At 28.2% G+C, this 19,887-nt stretch overlaps 2 protein-coding genes across 2 annotated transcripts; one reads left to right on the forward strand and one right to left on the reverse strand.

Annotated features, from left to right (window-relative positions):
- Positions 1 to 1,164: 1,164 nt before the first annotated feature.
- LOC119672513 lies at positions 1,165 to 7,501 on the reverse strand. Its single transcript, XM_038083572.1, has 9 exons — positions 7,168 to 7,501; positions 7,044 to 7,102; positions 6,793 to 6,934; positions 6,136 to 6,715; positions 5,543 to 5,844; positions 5,157 to 5,477; positions 4,464 to 5,095; positions 1,398 to 2,720; positions 1,165 to 1,331 (listed from the first exon to the last, which is right to left on the reverse strand). Exons 1-9 carry the CDS (start codon positions 7,229 to 7,231, stop codon positions 1,275 to 1,277), a joined length of 3,480 nt encoding a protein of 1,159 aa, XP_037939500.1. The 5' UTR covers positions 7,232 to 7,501; the 3' UTR covers positions 1,165 to 1,274.
- Positions 7,502 to 8,751: 1,250 nt separating this feature from the next.
- On the forward strand, positions 8,752 to 18,517 carry LOC119672514 (importin-4-like). Its single transcript, XM_038083573.1, has 9 exons — positions 8,752 to 8,887; positions 9,015 to 9,196; positions 12,478 to 12,650; positions 12,730 to 13,454; positions 13,529 to 13,938; positions 14,008 to 14,117; positions 15,697 to 16,828; positions 16,893 to 17,113; positions 17,186 to 18,517. The coding sequence occupies exons 2-9, from the start codon at positions 9,143 to 9,145 to the stop codon at positions 17,610 to 17,612; spliced, it is 3,252 nt and encodes a 1,083-aa protein (XP_037939501.1). The 5' UTR covers positions 8,752 to 8,887; positions 9,015 to 9,142; the 3' UTR covers positions 17,613 to 18,517.
- The last annotated feature ends 1,370 nt before the right edge of the window (positions 18,518 to 19,887 follow it).

The following is a 19,887-nucleotide window of genomic DNA, read 5'->3' on the forward strand; positions in this document are numbered from 1 at the left end:
TAGATAAAGAATATCTTTGTTGCTTTTGTGGAAGCGTTTACAAGATGAGTATTCCAAATGAATGTTTTATCAAATATAACGCTCAAGTAGTTAGTCGTTTCATTGGAAAATATAATTATGGTGACCTTCAATAAGGCACATGTGAGATGATTACTAAATGGCATATGGATATATATATATAACTTCAAAACCACACACGGAGAATATTTATAAACATACATTTTTGCTTTTCTATAGTTTTATGTTGCGAAGTCAACAAAAAAATTTGGGGGAACATCGACTGTGAACTGCATTAAATCCGGAAATGGTACAGTTCAGTGTTGTCCAAGTCGGAACTATTTGCAAGCTGAGAACTACAATGGTTAAGCAACACACGTCATAATTAAGTATTGAATGCATTTTGCTTATACATATTTAATCTGACTTTATGCCCTCACATATCCACTAAAAAATACATATATTTGCTGCTAAAATACTTCTAAAAGTGAGTTATGGCGTTTTGGCTAACGCTTAGAAACTGTATGACCACAGTTAAATCAAAATTTTTTTCTTGCTTTCATTCTCAAATTTTTATTTACATTGAGAAAACAACGTGACGTGACGATGACTGTCTGCGTAACATTGTAAGAAGTTTAAGCCGAGAACACAATCACAGACGCCCAATAATGGTTTTGCATATAAAGGATAAGAATAGTAAATAGTGAGTGTTTATGAGTATTCATAAGAAGAAATTGTTCGCAGTCTTTTGTTTTCGATTTACCGGCACCCGTCCCTTATTAACGCAATCAATTATAATAACATGTTTGGAAAGTATGAGTAAGTTTATTTTAGTGTTCAAATTACGATCCTTTACAGTTATCTGATTCAGACCCATAAAGATTCAATTCAATCACACTATAAATCGGGTTCATATCCCTCATTTTAAACAAGAGTGTGCTTATCTTAAGATAAGAAGTTGAACTTATTATATTCTTAAAGCCATAACGTTATTACAAGGCTTTCTTTTACGCTTATTTATATTTATAGTATACATATATCTAATAATAACAAAATTGATTTTATTAAAATTTTATTTATATAATAATTTTAAAACAATGTTGTTTCAAAATAATGAATGCATAAAAATGATGAGAAATAAAAGTTGAAAAAATAGTTGAGGCACAAATTATGCAAATATAAAATAAAAATTAAATGCAGCAAAATACAATCGTGTAAATTTTTAATAAAAGTTTAATAACTAAAGCTAATAACTTAATGCTTGAGGATTTGTTTGTTCACTTATTTAGTTGGAACGTAACTGGCACTGTGATTCGATAGTTATCCAAGTAAACCTAAAATTAAAAAAAAAAAATTTTAAATCTTTTAAAATTACAATGATCCATCCCATTGAAACTTACTAAAATAAAAACTCTGGCTTTCAGCAGATCATCAGTGGGTTTTCCTATGGCATGTACATCTACTTCGATCTGTCCGCCTTCAGGTTCAATAAAACCTTGATTGGGTGTAAAAGTAAATAAGTTTTTCTGACTGCAAGTTACATCGAAATATTGCCGAGATTTAAAAAAATTTTTAATAAGAAGCGAAGAAAGACGTTTATCACGTCGTTTGTTATTCAAATTGTAAATGATCGATGTAGGACTAACAGACCATGTTTCTTTATTAGTTGTGCTTTCAATAGGTAAATTGCTTTCAGAAACACCCATTGTTTTTTCGAGTAATTCATCAACTGGTTCTAAAGATTTTTGGGATGTTGGCGAGGGTATGCATACAGTGCGAAAAAGTATGGTTTCATCTGCTTCAGAAAAGAAGAGTGTTGGCATATCACTAGTTTCATTTAGGGAATTACTGTGATTTAGGGTGAGTGCAATTTCATCAATGCGTAAAAACGACAGCAAATATGCTATATTATCAACTTCAACACTTTCTTTAAAGACATCCAAGTCCGGAAACATAACTTCATTCGGAAATGTTGATGATATCTTTTCAACAACAAGCGAGTTGACCTTCTCACGATCTTCTTTTGGCATACGTTTAAGCAAACGTTTTATGCGTTGTTTATTAGCTTGATCACCGCTTATTATATGCATATCTGCTAAGGTGTAAACATTTGAGTTGTTATTTATAATTTTTTTAATATCTTCACGTTTTGGATGGAATATAATACGGATTGTTGCTTCCTGGCCCACATCTAATAATAGTTTGCTTGGTTGTATTTCGAGATTGATGCTTAGTCGTGATAAACCTATCAAGTTAACTGAAACTGCGTGGAAACTTGGTAGAGGTCCCTTGTTGATTATATTAAAAGTGCGTATGATTGCGCTGTTTGGCTTTAAATCATAAGCATCGCCCAATGGTAAAAACGGCGAACCAACTGGTCCTATGAGAATGCCATCTATAGAAATACTACTGTGACCACCATAACCAAAGAGAGGTAACACAAGAAATGGTTGAGTATTATTGGCATTACGGTGTGGCGGATAAAAATTTAATCCTCCAATGGCTACCCCAGTTATCGTTGGGCAGAAACTTATTATAATGGAATGACATTCTTGAGCTTGTAAGGTTAATATATTACTACTTGTATTAATTAATTGATAGCCAGGTCCAAATATTTCGTGTCGGATCACTAAACGTTTCTCTGATGTATTTTTAATCTGCACCGATTGACGTACCTCTTTTCGTAATTTTATACTTCCCCAAGATAATTCCAATTTTGTTAGCTGAAAAAAATATATAAAAATAAAATATATAAAAATAAAATATATAAAAATAAAATATGTAAAAATAAAATATATAAAAATATATATCTTTTTATATAAAATCGTTTGTTTGGCTGTTCGTTACTCAATAACTTTTTAATGACTTTTAACTAATCTTCGTGATACTCTCAGATCATATTTATATAGTTTTTAGGCGTATCATAGGCTATTAAAACACTCGATATTAGTTATAATTTTAATATAAATAAAACAAACGCTATTAACATTGTTTAGGCTTTATCCTTAGAACTATGCGATTAAATTCTAAACATGGATTACTTCTTACATGGATACATCTGACAATCTCTTTATCTGCACAGATATGGAAATAGCAACAAATATGATTACTCAGCAGAGCACGGAAATTAATTATAAGGGGAAACAACTTTCGCCGGGTCAGCTAGTATATAAATATAATACGATGATATACAATTAAATTACGAAGCCTGTTATAAGAAGCAGCATTAATATTATTTAATATATAATAATATATATATATAATAAACTATTTTAGACAATATTGTTAACAAGTATTTTATTAAACATAGTATAGTATACGTTTTTAGGTTACCTTAATTATCTAATTAATTATCTCGATCATTATTATTATTTATTATCTTGTCGATTCGCAAGGGCGTGTAAAGAGCATTATATAAGAAAGGGTTTTTAAAACTAATTTAAAGTGCATATAGAAAAATTTATTTGAAAAAAAAATCTATTACACGATCTCCTGAATTACAGGCACTTTTCCTTTCAACTTTTATACTATTATTATATAAGTTCTTTTCTATTTGCTTGTGGACTTGTAGTTTAAGCAAGGTGAGAGTAACCAGTAACAAAACCAAAATTAATACAATTAACACTACATCATATGGAAAAATATGAGTGTGGGAAAATGTTAAAAAAATTACGTGCGTACAAATAGATAGTAGCTGGAAACGTATGCGGGTGAGACTTAAATAGTGGTCGTATTCAGAATACGGAACCTTGCCATCCAGTCATGTCACTCAAAACAACAAATGCGAATTAAATCTCCAACTAAAAAATTTTAAATGAAATTGCCAATAGAATATATGAAATAGAGAAAACAAGTAGGACTTGGAACTTTTGGCAATATTTTATGAATTGCTATAATAATACACAGTTAGCAATATAATCAAATCTCATCTCAAGTGAACCGTGGTCGTTGCCTAAATAATCCAGAATGTTAAAGCCTTTCTTTGTCTTATTGTCAATTTATCTTTACTATCTACTTAACAATTATTAATGTAAGTTTTGTGAGAGATATATTAAATCTACCACAATTTTTTTTTTCAAAAAATGCTCCTTTATCGAATAATTTATCGTACTCCCACATTCAGTCCATAGGACAATCTAAGATGTATTTTATTATTATTTAAGTGTAACTAACTTTATTATGTCTATTCACTAAAGAATTTTGTGATATGTATACCATAGATCGCCAATATGCTAACTTTTAATTACAATCACACATCTACACTGTATGTGACTGGAAACTACAAAATAGATGAAATTGATCAAAAACTATATAGTCAGCAACGATTAATAGCAAGAAAGGCATGTGAGAAAATATTTTGTGAGTAGATTTATTGCACAACATAAATAATGTCGCGAATTAGTTTAAATATTTTCAAAAATCAAGAAAATAATATTTATAGACAACCTACCGTGTACTTAACTTACTTTTAATGGTATTATTTTACCATCTCGATGGCTAAACTCGCTTGAATTGGATGCACGCGATATGCTTCTACTAACACCACTTGCATTACTTTTCGTGGAAATAGTTGAAGCACTCCGAACAGGCACAGCGCCATATACATATTTATGAACATTGGATTCACTAGTTACAGGTGATGTTGCTTTTCCTAAGTTGCCAAGTGATAGAAAACGACGTTCGGAATTTGTTGTGCTGTTGAAATTTGGTGAGCGATAACCATCTGAGGTGGTTGGTGAGCAAGTTTGTGATGATAAATTACTACGTGGTGAAGACAATGGAGATAATAGAGGTGCTTGATGATTAATTTTTGACTGTATAGAAGATAGTAAGAAACGTTGTTCCTCTGATAAATTTTCTACATGTAGTAATAAGTTTTCTAAGGAGTTCAATGAATTTTTTGTCACACTTTTTTCTGCATTAGTAATTTCATTATTTCGTTCGCTTTGTTTAGATACAGAAGAAGATGAAACAGTATTATGATTTTCAATAACAGCAGCTTTTGTCTTAAAATTTGGTGACTTTGTTAGTCGCTTCTTACGATTAGTTGTACAAATTGGAGTGCCCCATTCATCTACATCAGCATCATTTCCATTATCTTAAAATATATAACAAATTTTTTTAACATTTACACATAACAATTTGTCATCTTTATTTACCTTTATCATGTGTAGTTACTATAGGACTTAGTGGTGAGCGGTTTGGTGAGGTAATACTGCGCCTTTGTGGCATGACATCACTGCAATTTAAAAAAGATTCTCTCAAACTGATTGTATCAGAGAGTGCATTTTCCAATACTTGTGGATCCATATTTTCTTTATTCTCTTCTATCATATTTAAAATATCTTTTTTTTCCATCGATTTTTTTTCCATTTCAGGCGATTGTTTACTATCTCCATTACTATTCTTTTTAGTTTTATATTGTAGCATTTGATTCTTTATGGCTGAATATGAATCATTGCTATTAATATTCAATTGAGCTATTAAATACATGTTTTCAGTAATTTATCAAATTATATATATAAGAAATGGACTTTTAACTTACATAATGCTCGACCAATTGCTGACATACTCATAAAAAATGAATTATCGGAACTATTGCCGGAATCCTTACTCTCATGTTTTTCTTTATCGTATTTCGCTCTGCTATATGTTTTGTTATCTATTTTAGGTGTTTCTTCATCTTGAAAGGATGTTGCAGATTGTACCATATTGTCATCATCTACAAGTGCAATTGGAGATCGATTTTTTTCGGGACTAATTGCTTTTACAATGTTACGAATGTCTTCTGAACGTCCTTTAAAAAACGTACCAACGGAAAAATCGGCCATAAAGTCATTCTTTGTACTATAAAAAAATTATTATTTAAAAAAAAACTCAATAGAAGAAATATATATATATTATGAATTAAACCTATAACATATATACAAATAACATAGATATTATTATTAATAAAGATATGCATACAATTTTGTTTATACACAATTCATATGCATATGCAATATATTAAACGGTACATACAGCATACATAAAATATCTGTTATATATATATTATATACATAATTTATATACATATATGATGCAATCTATAAAAATAATACAATATATATTACTTTACTTTATATGAAAGTAACTCACTCATTGTTTGTATTGAAACTCAATGCAGAAAAATCTTTATTTTTTTCAGCAACAGGCATAACTGCAAATTCTTGTGCCCATTCTTTTTCATCGCTTAAAAGTTTATCTTCAATTGACTTATAGGACTTAAACTCTTCATTACATAAACCGGTAAAATTTAATTGTTGATCGGTTGAAAATGGTAAGCCATCTCCTCCATTAAATGAAAAATCTGAATGTGCTGCTCTTGATTTAGATAAATCTGCGGTGCGTGGCAAACTGACATGTGAGTAATTATTCCAATCAGTTGAAACACTATCAATTTTTAGATTTTCAGATAGATTACGAAGTTTCATACTTATTGATGAGTTCAAGATATCTTTAGTAGACATAGTAGAATCCCTACGTGAAGGATTTTGACTTGCATTACTTTGTTTACAAAGCGTAGATCGACCAGTAATTTCATTTGGTTCAAAAGATATCTTTAATTTTTCTGCTAAAGTGTTTGTGGAAGTTTGTAGATTATCTTCTTTGGTGCTTTCGCATCCAACAAAATCTGAGAAGCTGAAAGTACCTGCACTATCATTAATGCGTGTTTCGTCTAATTAAAGAAAAAAAAATAATCAATTAAGATTTTACATATACACACAACGTATTACTATTATTCTTTATTCTTACTTGACTTTGTAGAATTATAAACACTGCTTGATTTTAAAATATCATTAACAGTAATATTGTTTAATTTAATATTAGGAACATTTTCTTTATTGGAGGCACATCCTTTTTTTTCTAACAATTGTAAAGCTTTCTTGCGTTCTTCCTATAGGATATTAAAAACAAAGAAACAATTAATTATTTACATAAAATTTATTCAATATAATACAAATTATTTCTTAATCAATTTGATATATATATAGTACAATACTTACCAACAAAATTCCACTTAATTGTCTACTAGACGAGTTATTTGCTGATAAATCGCCAAAGACTATATTTAATCAAATATGAATATATTAAATATAATATATATATTAACATAAAAACATTTAATACCTTTAATATTGTCCATATTTAAAATACCTAAGGAATCCTCCTCAGAATTCCCGCTTTTTTCCATAATGTGCGCTTAAGTCAATTCCATCAAATAAATTCCCGTACACAACCTCGCTTATTTGTTGTTGTACACTCTTTCTGTATTTCACAAATAAGTTTTTTTTAATTCGTGCTGTTAATGCAAGAATAATTTAATTTCAACAAATATAGTATTGTATACATATGCACAAAACATTATATCAACAGCAAAAAACAAATCAACAAAACATTTTATAAGAATCCAATGTGCCTAATATTTAATCCTGGCTTTTCGTACTGTATTCAAATTGATAATTTAAAAATGGTGGTCTGTAAACAAGTTGCTGTCAAAATTTCATACTTATAATGTATAGTACTAAAGAAAAGTTTCATGCAGGGAAATTTCTTGTAATATTGCCAGAAAGAAAATTAAGACAAGTCATTACTTATTAAACACTATTGAAACGGTGATATTAGCCGTAATTTTTTCTTTCAGAATAGCAAAAAAATACTCGCAACTTAAAAAAGAAAACATGTGAAATAACAACAATGTTCTTAAAATCCGCAAAGTTAGGTTTTACTCTCAAAAAAAATTGAAGTCTAAAGTCTTAATACGGCCAAACTCAAAATTCAGTCTATTGTGAATGTTCACTGAAAATATGTTTTAAAATTTAATATCAAATCATATTGTTTACAACACAACAAAAAACATATGTTAAACAAAAGCATTCAACATATTTTAAAAGTGCTGCCAATTTCTTTCAACCAGAGTGTATGTTAATTTTTACGGCTATTAATTATTACGGCTATTATAATGTTTATTTTGACTATGTTTAGACACACCTTAATTTCGCAAAAATTTCAATTTAATAATATGCTTAATAATAGGCTTATTTTGGTCAAAAATGTGAAGAAAATGACTGATTTCTGCATAAATATGCATATGCATATGAATACATTGAAAATACCCTAAATAATGGCATTTTGACAGTTTGAAGAAGCTGTTTTTGACATATTTACAAAATAAGGTAAAGAAATATTTGGTGGTAGCATTTCCTTGAAAACGATGCACCTCTTATATACTACCTTCATCCAACATTTTTTTGGGACAGGCCAAAAATCAATTTAACAGGCATGTTAACAAATCCGCTATTTGAAATGATAACAAATGAGTAATAACGAATGTAAACACTTTCAAATGACTGATTTGAAATGAGTCATTTGTGGCCAGTGTAAACGCCATATAAGTGAAATTAAGTTGTTACAAATTTCAGTTATAAAGTTAGACCAAAATGAAAAAAAATAACCTTAATTTCATTTGAAATTTTAAACAAAAGATATAGCAATTTTTCAATTTTTCACAAACAATATTGCTTTATATAGTTCAATTAAGTGCAATAGTCTAAGCATAGCATAAGTGTGTAATATAGTAAACATCAGTTAACTTTGATATATGATAAATTATTCTTCACAATGTTTCATTGAAATTAAATTTTATATTTATAGTAAATAAAATAAATAATTTTATTTCTATTTCAATTTTTATATTTTTGCTTATTCATTTATTAAAATACTTTTTTCTTAGTTTTATATTATAATTTTATAATAATTGAAGTCTTTTAAACTATCATATAGTTTATCTGAAGAAATTTACAAAAAAATGTTACCGATTTGGACGTTATAAGCATTTATGACAATAGAGGTATTCGTCATAATATTCTATTAAATTTATATAAGTAATAACTTTTGTATGTAAATTTTTATTCGTACTTCTTATGCCACATTTGACAACTAAAATTTGACGTTTTCCAACACAATTTCTTTTGCAGTTCATTTTTGCATACGCCGAGGAACTTTTTACTACCGGCAGCGTAGGCTGCGAGTGTACTGCAAATTGCAATAACGTATAAAATTAAGGGTTTCAAGTGATAATATATAAGATAATTTATTTTTGAAAATGGAAGAAATAATTAAAAAATTATTGGAAGCAGATAGCGAGGTTATAAGACAGGTGAGTTATTATTTATATATTTATTGTTGAAATAAAAGTTACCACGTGTGAGCACAAACAGAATTTTCAAAATTTTTTTTAAAGTCACAAAATTATATCTTTGGTTATTTTATTATAATGTATACAGTTTTTGTAAAATAAAAGATGTTTTTAATTTGTTAAATTTTATTGTCTTTACCATTGGTGTTATAAATAAAAAATTATGTGTTTGGATGTGTGTGTGTGTGTGTGTGTGTGTGTGTGTGTGTGATATTGCGAAAAAATTTGCTAGTGACTGACTGCCATACTTGATGTAAAGCCAAATAGAATTAGTCTTGGAAGTTTTAACAAAATTTCACAATACAAATTTTAATTGAAAATTAAATAACATTTTTTCTACCTGAGGTGTTAAAAACTAATAAATATTCTATTTTTAGGTATTTAAACCTAGTTCTTGATTTTTATTTTCCATTTTAAACCTACAAATAACTGAAGAATTTGTTATAATTTATTTAACTTTATCTAATTTATTTGGCTACATATATAATAATTAAGATTTTCTTTACTTCATAACCTATTTTATATGTTTTAAAAGCACATGTACTAAGAAGTATAAACAATTGCTTAATTGTTTACTTGTGTCAGCGAAAATGCTAATGTATTTGCATATTATTTATTATGATTCATATAAGATCGTTTAATTATTAAAAGTTATAATAATAATTTGCACACATGTGCGACAAGCCAACACGTGCTAGTGCTTCTCGACCCTCTGTGGTCGCAACCCACCCTCTAAGCAATTAACATGCCAATGTATTGTGATCAATTGTATCTCAACAAATTTCGTGCAAATTCGTACTGTTGCTAAGGCAATTTTTAATTGTGCTTGAATTCACAGAAATTTATTAATAAATATAAACATTCATATTTGATATTTAATATTAATAATATATATTTTATATCTTTACGAATAAATTATTTTATATTACTTTTTAGTTCTTCGGTTCATTAATGTACTGAAAAATATTTCATATTTTGTCGTGATTGTAAGCAGCTGTTTACTATATAAGACTGAGTGTCAAATATAAACAGAACCAATAACGGTTATTCAGTCAGTAGGAAGTAGTTTCCACTTCCTAATAATCCGCTCCCCTCATGCAAAAACTCTGCATCCTAACCCGTTTATTTATCATGTACACCTATACCTCGCTTAAGGGCCTTAAATCATTCCAAAAAAATTGACAATAAAACGAAATGCCGTTAAAGGAAAAAAATAATTTCATACAAATGTATGGAAAATAATTCAATTGGTTTCCAAAAAAACTAAAAACCTATATATAAGACCTCAAGAAAAATAAAAAAAATTATGTTTAATCACTAATTATGATATATATTAATATATTTACTGATATATATATTTTTAAGATCTTCATTATTCATTATATGGTTGCATAGCTCCATTAACTTTTTTGGGAACGTCCATCGATGTCAAATACCTATGAATCCAATGAGCTCATTTGTACTAGTACCAAAAAAAAAATTGTTAGTGTAAGACCAAATTCAGAATAATGACTGGCTTTTAAACCGGGCATTCTTCTAATAACTAAAATCATTCAAATATATGACAAACAACGTTAGCCTCTGAGTTTGCAAAGAGATACATTCATATTATTTGCTCCTATCAGGGTAGTATCTTTATATGACTAATTTAACTGATGGGTGTATATAATCATGAATTAGAAAATAATGTTAGATATACGGAAAGCAGTAATTTGTTCATCTTAACTTAGGAAATTTTCTTCAGAAAAAATATAATACATAGATGTCATTAATCGCGGTGTATCATTCTCCATGATTTTCATTATTATGCGCGTTGAAAGTAAAACTAAATGCAAATGTTATATTTAACATAGCGGATACAATTTTCGGCAAAGTGTGAATTCATTGCTTAATAGTAAAATTTTTAAGGATAGAATGCTATTTTTATTATGTCTTACTTTATTTAATAGTATTTTACTAGGACAATTTCATTCAATCACATTAAAGTATACAACGAGGGTTTTTTTAACTGCATGAGAACTTAAAATTATAATACAAGAAAGCAATATTGTTGGAATGAAATTTTTCTTATTATAATCTGGCAGATAATTTCATGACATTTATTTTCTGAATATGATTTCTCACATATGTCCGTCGCAACTACCGAGATATATGATCCATTCGATCAGTCCTTTCTGTCATTTCTGACTTTTTTGCAATAAATTTGACCGTATGGCGTCAATGGTGGCATGAACATTAGCTTCCAATACTTCAAGCAAGAGTTGCTGGTTTGTCGACATAAACCAATGTCAATATAGTAGTCACATGAAAAGTCATCCAGAATCGTTAAATCGCACGAACGAAGGGCCAGTTAACAGGACCAATTCTGAAAATAAAGTTATCAAATTGATATCGCAATAAATCGACAGTTAAGCGCGCTGTATGGCAAGTTGTGCTGTCTAGTTGGAACCAAATGCCAAATGTCATCGATGTTTAACTGATTATTTTCGATACAAAACTTCAGTCAGCACGCCTCGATAGCGCTAGCCATTCATCGTAATGGTAGCTTATTCCTTATTCTGAAAGAAATTAGGGACCGATAATACTGCTAGCGTATAAACTGCACCAATCAGTCAATTTTAATAGATGTTGATGGTTTTGAATCGAGAAGAGTGAAATCATGTGAAAATGATCTATAACTGTATGAATTGCTTACTCATTACTCATTATGTTGGCCGTAAAATGGCCGAAGTGCTCTATGAAATTCGGGAACAGATTTATTTTTTTTTAAGCTAAATTTCCTCAATTTGGAAGCGTTGTTCTTGCTTTAAACAGTTCATGATGAATTACCAAACATTACTAAACATTTTCTTAGCTCTCAAACCATAGTTAACGATATCGATAGTTCTCTTGCAGTCAAAATAACATCACATACTTAAAACTTGTCTACGACGATACAATATATTTCGTAATTTAATTTTTATAGTGCTTCAAATATTATTCGATAGATTCGAAGTGTCGAGTGTTTATATGTTCTAGCAAAGCGAGCAAACAGAGTATTCGATGTATTTTCAGCAGTTCGAACACTTTCGAACATTTGTTGTAATTCTATTTAATTTCTAATAATTAAGGTGTTTCAGTTCCAGAACATAGACTCGAGAGTTAAAATTTGAAGTAATGGCATAGTTTGCGCTCATATATCCCACAATCTTTGAATCAGTAATGTTTTTATAATTTTTGCTTCAATTTTTTCTTTTATTTAGGCTAATGCAGAATTAACTGAAGCTTATAAACATCCAGACACTATAGCAATATTATGCAACATTGTTGTTTCACAACATCCTCCGGCTATTCGTCAATATGCCGCAACATTACTTCGTAGACGTTTAGCTAAAAGACGTAACTGGCTAACCGTGACAACAGAAGTTCAATTTATGTAAGTTTTAATCAAATATTTCAACTTCATATATCTAAACAATCTCAAATAAATTTAATAATTTGATCATTTTATTTAGAATCAAAACCGGAATGCTTAAAGCGTTGCTGGACGAAAATGAAAAGTCTGTTCGCAATGCCATAGCTCAACTTGTGGGTGTAATTTTGCTTAACAGTGGTCAAGATATGGATACAAGTTTTATGGAAGAGATATTGGGAATTATTTATAAATACAGCAATTCAAATGATGCTAAAGAAAAAGAATTGGGAACAGCAATTTTTGCAGTACTATCAGATGTTGCTCCCAATCAATTTATACCACATTTGAATTCTATATGCAATTTATTTACATCTGCAATGGTGGCTACAGAAGCGGGCAACATGAATGTTACATCACAAGTTGTACTTAATATAATAGTTGGTATGAATTATTTGATACCATTTATTGTTGGACATAATGCTGCAGAAGGTACAATTCAAAAGTACATACCTTCGATTATCAAAACCATACGATACTTTGCCTTTTCTGGAAATCCAGATGAATTTATTCGTGCGTTTGATATATTAGAAAATATTGCAGATTACACTCCAAAATTAATGAATAACTATGTTAAGCTAATGCTCGAGTTATGTATTGAATTGTCACAAAATACTGAATTAGATCCAGCTATACGCATTAAAAGTGTAGCTTATATTGGTTTCATAGTACGCTTGAAAAAGAAGATTATCATTAAGCAAAAATTACTGGAACCTATTCTGAAACTTATATTTGGACTAATGTGCACAGAACCTGAAGACGAAGAAGGTAAATAGTATACAAAAATATAAAAATATATATACAAAAAAAGAAAATATTTTTAATGATTTTAAATCTTACAGACGACGATGAATACTTTCTTGGTCAAGATGCAAATAGTCCAATGACTACAGCTGCTCAGACAATGGATATGTGTGCTTTACATTTGCCACCTGATAAATTTATACCACCATTGTTACAAATGTTAGAAGGAGCATTACAAGGTCCAAATCCTATGGAACGTCGTGGCGCATACTTATCTATGGCGGTTATCGCAGAAGGTTGCTCTGAAACAATTTGCAATAACTATTTGAATCCTATGTTTGAAATTATCAGAGTTGGCTTAACGGATCAATCTACGTTAGCTCGTGCTGCAGCCTTTTTCGCGTTAGGTCAATTTTCTGAATATTTGCAACCTGATATAACTCGTTTCGCTCCACAAATTCTGCCAATTTTGTTCGATTATATGCATAATGTTAGTGTAGAGTTTAATGTGAGTTATACTAATTAATTAATTATTTAAAAATGTTTTAAAATGAATTTTTTTAAATGTAAATTTTAGAGAGGTCTTCCTGAACCTAAGCATATAGATCGCATGTTTTATGCATTAGAAACCTTTTGCGAGCACATGGAAGAAGAGTTGGTGCCGCATTTGCCAGTGTTAATGGCAAGGTAAATTTAATTAAATGACATATATTTATATATATATATATGGATTTTTTTATATTAAGAAAAATAATCGTATCTTTTTTTAACATTTGTATATTGTATAAAGACGTATTAATAACTTATAACACCTTGTGTTAAATAAAATTATCTAATTGTAGCATTAGTCAACGGAGTTTCGGATCCATTCCCAATGTCTTATGTAGTAATTTTTTACAACAAAACATAATAATTAAAGTCCATTTGGTGGGAAGAACAAAAATATTGTACTAAAGATATATAACATTTAATAATTATTAGAAACTGGTAGTATAAATCTACTCTCTAATATCTAAAGTACATGTAATTTCATTTAATGAGTGTCTTAAAACCACATACACATGCTTGCCCCATATTTTCGTCATGTAATTTGTTTTAGATCCCTGCGAGCTACAAATACAGCTGTGTCTTAAAATGGACACTTTATTGACATCCCCCGGTCAATTACATCTAACTACCTTAATTTGACAGTACTTAAAATGGACACTTAATAGGCATCACCGGTCAATTATATCTAACTACTTTAATTTGATAGTACTTACTTATTGTTGTCCTTTTCTCCTCGTGGATCGTAGGACCTCTGCCATAGATCTAAACCTAACTCTATTGGGTGCTTCGTGGCATATATGATTCCAGTTATAATTTGCATTATGGAGTTCTATATATATAATATATATAATTCATAATACATAATACATAATACATAATACATAATACATAATACATAATACATAATACATAATACATAATACATAATACATAATACATAATACATAATACATAATACATAATCTATAATACATAATACATAAATACATAATACATAATACATAATACATCAATACATAATACATAATACATAATAACATAATACAATAATAATAATAAATAATATATATATATATATATATATAATAAATATATATATATATATATATATATATATATATATATAATAATAATATATATATATAATATATTATGTATTATGTATTAGTGATTATGTATTATGTATATGTATTGTATTATGTATTATGTATTATGTATTATGTATTATATATTATGTATTATGTATTATGTATTATAATACATAATACATAATACATAATATATATATATATATATATATATATATATATATATATATATATATATATATATATATATTATATATAATATATATATATAATATTATGTATATGTATTATGTATTATGTATTATGTTATTATGTATTATGTATTATGTATTATGATATATGTATTATGTATTATGTATTATGTATTATGTATATGTATTATGTATTATGTATATTATATATATAATACTATATATATATATATATATATATATATATATAATATAGTATATATATACTATACTATAATATATATATATATAATATAGTATATAAAATTTAATAATATACCATTTAGTGAACATAATTTTATTATTTAAAACTTCACATTAAGAAATCTGCAAATATAATTTATATGTTTAATTATGTATATATGTGACTATAATATATATATTTTTTTGTTTTTGTAGAATTTATGAAATATTATCTCCAGTTCATACAGTACGTTTACGAGAAATGGGCTTTAGTTGCGTTTCTTCCATTGTTTCAGCTGTAAAAGAAAAAATGTTGCCTTATTTTGAAGAAATGATTTCTTTACTCCGACCATATTTAGAAAAATCTGATGATGAGAATATTAATGCATTACGCCCTCAAGCTATTGATACTTTAGCTTCAATTGCACGTTATATTGGCAAATTGAATTTTATGCCATTAGCATTAGACACAATGAGTTTTGCACTTTCTTTATTAGAGTCCTCTGAAGATCCAGAATTGCATCGTTGCATATATAACTTATTGGGCGCATTATCAGAAGTTGTAAATGAACAAATGGCTTCGGTATTCCCGAAAGTGATTCCACTTATGTTAACAACTTTAGGTAGACCTGATGAAGAATGTCCAAAAGTAATGGATGATAATGAGTCTTCCAGTGAAGGATCAGATGAAGAAGATATCGATATTTCACAGTCTGAAAATGACAAAGAAGATGCAAACGATCAAGATTTCGATGTTGAAAATCCTTATTTAGATGAAAAGGAAGAAATTATTATAGCATTAAAAGATTTCGCACAGCATTCGGGCCATTCGCTTTTACCATACATAGAAAGATCTTATGAGGAAGTTTATAAAAAATTGGATCATCCAACTGACGAATTGCGTAAAGTATCAGTTGAAACATTGATAGCTTTTATCTTATGTCTTAAAAATCAAGAGAAGTCGCAAGCTGTTATTAATGCTGTTGCTGTATTATTAAAAAAATTGGCACGACTTATTCAGGACGATGAAAATCCTGGAGTTGTTGTAACTTGCATGGATGGTATAACTGATATGTTAAAAGAATTAAAAAGTTTAGTAGCATCTAGCGAAGAACAAGTTAACATTATTTATACTATCATTGAGAATGTTATGCTTGGTAAGCTCACATGTCAGTTCGAAGATGTTGATGAAGACGATGAGTCGGATGAGGGACTAGAAGAGAGTGAATTTGATGAAGCAATAATCGAAACTGGAGGAAATTTATTACCATTGCTAGGCCATGCAGTACAACCACACATATTTGATATATACTTTTCACGTATTCATGGTGTATATTTGAAAAAATTGGTAACTAATTTTTGTTTTATAAAAATAGATGGTATTTTATTTTTATTATTAATTTCATTTTTAGTTAAAAGCAAGAAAAAATAAAGATTTAGAAAATCAACGTGCATTTATTTATGGTGCACTAGCAGAATGCTTTTCACCATTAAAACAATATTCAGCTAAATACTTTGATACAATGTGCGCAGTTATGATGTCTGGATTAACAGATCACAGTGAGCAGGCGAGACAAAATGCGCTGTTTGGTTTAGGAGAATTAGTTCTAAATTCTGCAGAAAAATCCTATCCGTAAGTAAATTTTGATCTTTCCATGTATTGAGCTTGAGCTCTTTAATTATTTACGTTTTTTATGATTTTTAGACAATATCCAGCAATTTTGAATGCATTGTCACAACGCTTTGCAAATGAAACTAAACCGAGCGCTGTAGATAACGTATGCGGTGCTGTAGCACGTCTCATTTTAACAAGTCCCGGAAAGGTTCCTCTTCAACAAGTGTTGCCAGTATTTTTACAGAAATTGCCAATTAAAGAAGATATACAAGAAAATGAACATATATTCAAATGTTTCCAGCTACTTCTGATTAGTTCACGTGATGCCATCATTGATTTCGTTGAGCAAATTTTGGCAATTGTTGTGCATGTACTATATCAGAAACAATATGCTGATGAAATCACTTACGCCCTTGGTGTTAACATCGTTAATGAGATAAAACTGAAATATGCAGACAAATTCAACTTTTTGGCTAACAATAATGTAGAAATGGTCTCGTTTCTGAATTCCTTGTAATACAAAAAAAAATTTTATACATTATAAACTTTAATGAATAAGTAGTTATCAACACAACGTATTACAAATTTACAAAATTTACAATGGTATACAAATTTCAGAAAATAAAATCTATGTAAATGCATTGATTAAAATATATTTAGTTTAAATAATGTACTAAATATGCAAGTAAAAAGAATTCTCAAAACTATAAATGCAAATTAAATAAATTGTACTATATACTTATAATTTCATAAAGTAAACAGATTGATGGTTTACAGTTTAGCATACTGAATATTAATTTTTTCGTATATATAAATATACATGGAGAGAATTTTTATAGTACTATCTCTCCAAAATTTCCTTATTATATATTTGAATGTTTTTTCTGAAAATTAAAAGAATTTTTTTTTATCTCTAATGACTGTGATACTTTCTAATACATTTAACCCATCGGTCCTTATTTTGTATTTGTTTTAACGAAATTACAAATCTCGAATTAGCTACAATTTAAAGAAAAAGTGTTCTACAACGAAAACAAAAAATTTTTTATATATTAAATTATTGTTTCTGTTAATATTGCATTGATTAATTATCTTAATCAACAAATATACATATAATTAAATATTAAAATGAATACATAAGTAATTGAAGCAAATATATTTTGTTTAAACATTGTTACCATATATAAAAAAATTATACCAATTGTATTCTCACAAATTTATAAAAATTTATGTGAAAATTAAATTAAGTATAAAGTATTTATTTAATTCGGTGATAAACTGTAGCGCATTTATGTTTTAAGAGAAATTTTAAAAAATAAAATAGAATTCTGAAAGTTAATAAATGTAAAGTTTGTAAAAAAGACAAAGCTGTAAAACGTATTAAAGATTTTTGATGGAAACATAAATAAATTATAAGGGCAAATAATGAATCATTACTATTTTTACTTTGAAAGCCCATAAAGTGTTTATTTTATTATTAAATTAATATTAAAGATTTTTAAGTAGTTGTGAATTATAACAAAATATTAAGTCTGTTCCACAAGTGCATTCCACCAGCAAATTTTCGAGTAAATGAGAGCATCTAAAAGAGCTTAATATCCCTGTCGAAATTTAAAAATGCTACACAGACTTTACTCGTACATTTTATTTCAAGTAAAATTTGTGTGATGCGTAAATCAGCTATTTTGGTTTGAATTTAAATTTTTGTATTGTTTATTTGCATGGCACTGGTGTTCTGACCAGACCTTATGCGAAACTGTTCCATGAAAATCTGAGTAAAGAGCGTAATTTGGCACTTTATTTATGTTACGCTCTCAGTTTGTACTTTACTTGAGTTTTAGTACGAATAGGTATTTATATCTAATTCATTGAATATTTGGCTCACTTCATAGTTGTTTATTATATACTTATCATCCCTGTTTTTTTTGGAAATATTTCTTATATATACATATATGGCACTTTATTTCTTATATATTCTTATGTATTTAAGAATACTATATGTCTTCCTATGTCCAGTTTGAAGTCGTTCTTGATATTTGCGATACATTAATTAAAAACTCGTTAATTATTTTTTGAAATAATAAAAAGCTGTACAGAAGTTCTTGATTATTAAATTAACATTGAAGCTTCAATTTACTTCATTTTCTACTAAAACTTCTATTTGTCTAATAATATTAAGTGTTCTCCGTTTAGTAAAGAAAAGTTAAAGACCGAGAATTTGATTTTAGTGGCAAATATTTTAGAATATAAATACATTCTAATATTCTATATAATTATTAAGTTAAATAAAAACTAACAGTTCATTAAGAATGTAATATGTAATGCAATAAGAATTCAATTGTAGACAATGTATACAGTCAACGATACAGCATCAGTTCAATCTTTCTTAATCTTTCTCTTTGTCAATATTACCCTAGCCAGTGATCCAGCTGCTTATCTTTACCAAAATCTACAAATAAAATAAACATGTCGCATATACTATAGCTTTATATAGTGTAATTAGATGAATGTTATTCACAACCAGAAGCTGCTATAATGGTGAAACCTTTATTCCCTGCAGTGTCATTACGCTAGCATACTTGGTTTAAATTGTATAACTTAGCTTTTTTATGACCAAACATTTCTTAAGTTCTTTATCGAACTCTTCTTAGAGGCAGGTCTTTAATAGCTTAAGTCTTCTTAAGATTTTTAAAGATTCTCTACAAGTATTACATACGTTTTCATTTTTTAAAATAAACTTACAATCATTGATTATAGATCTTAATTTATTTTACTTAATAAAATTATTGTGT

Source organism: Teleopsis dalmanni, chromosome 1 (genome assembly GCF_002237135.1).
Source record: "Teleopsis dalmanni isolate 2A chromosome 1, ASM223713v2, whole genome shotgun sequence".
Taxonomy (NCBI): domain Eukaryota; kingdom Metazoa; phylum Arthropoda; class Insecta; order Diptera; family Diopsidae; genus Teleopsis; species Teleopsis dalmanni.

Bases quoted from the DNA above. Each gene is read 5' to 3' on its own strand.
- LOC119672514 (XM_038083573.1), top strand. From the start codon at position 9,143: ATGGAAGAAATAATTAAAAAATTATTGGAAGCAGATAGCGAGGTTATA. The intron at 9,197-12,477 runs GTGAGTTATTAT...TCTTTTATTTAG, and splicing joins ATAGCGAGGTTATAAGACAG to GCTAATGCAGAATTAACTGA. The intron at 12,651-12,729 runs GTAAGTTTTAAT...CATTTTATTTAG, and splicing joins ACAACAGAAGTTCAATTTAT to AATCAAAACCGGAATGCTTA.
- LOC119672513 (XM_038083572.1), bottom strand. From the start codon at position 7,231: ATGGAAAAAAGCGGGAATTCTGAGGAGGATTCCTTAGGTATTTTAAAT. The intron at 7,103-7,167 runs GTATTAAATGTT...GATTAAATATAG, and splicing joins AAATATGGACAATATTAAAG to TCTTTGGCGATTTATCAGCA. The intron at 2,721-4,463 runs GTAAGTTAAGTA...TATTTTTTTCAG, and splicing joins GTAAAATAATACCATTAAAA to CTAACAAAATTGGAATTATC.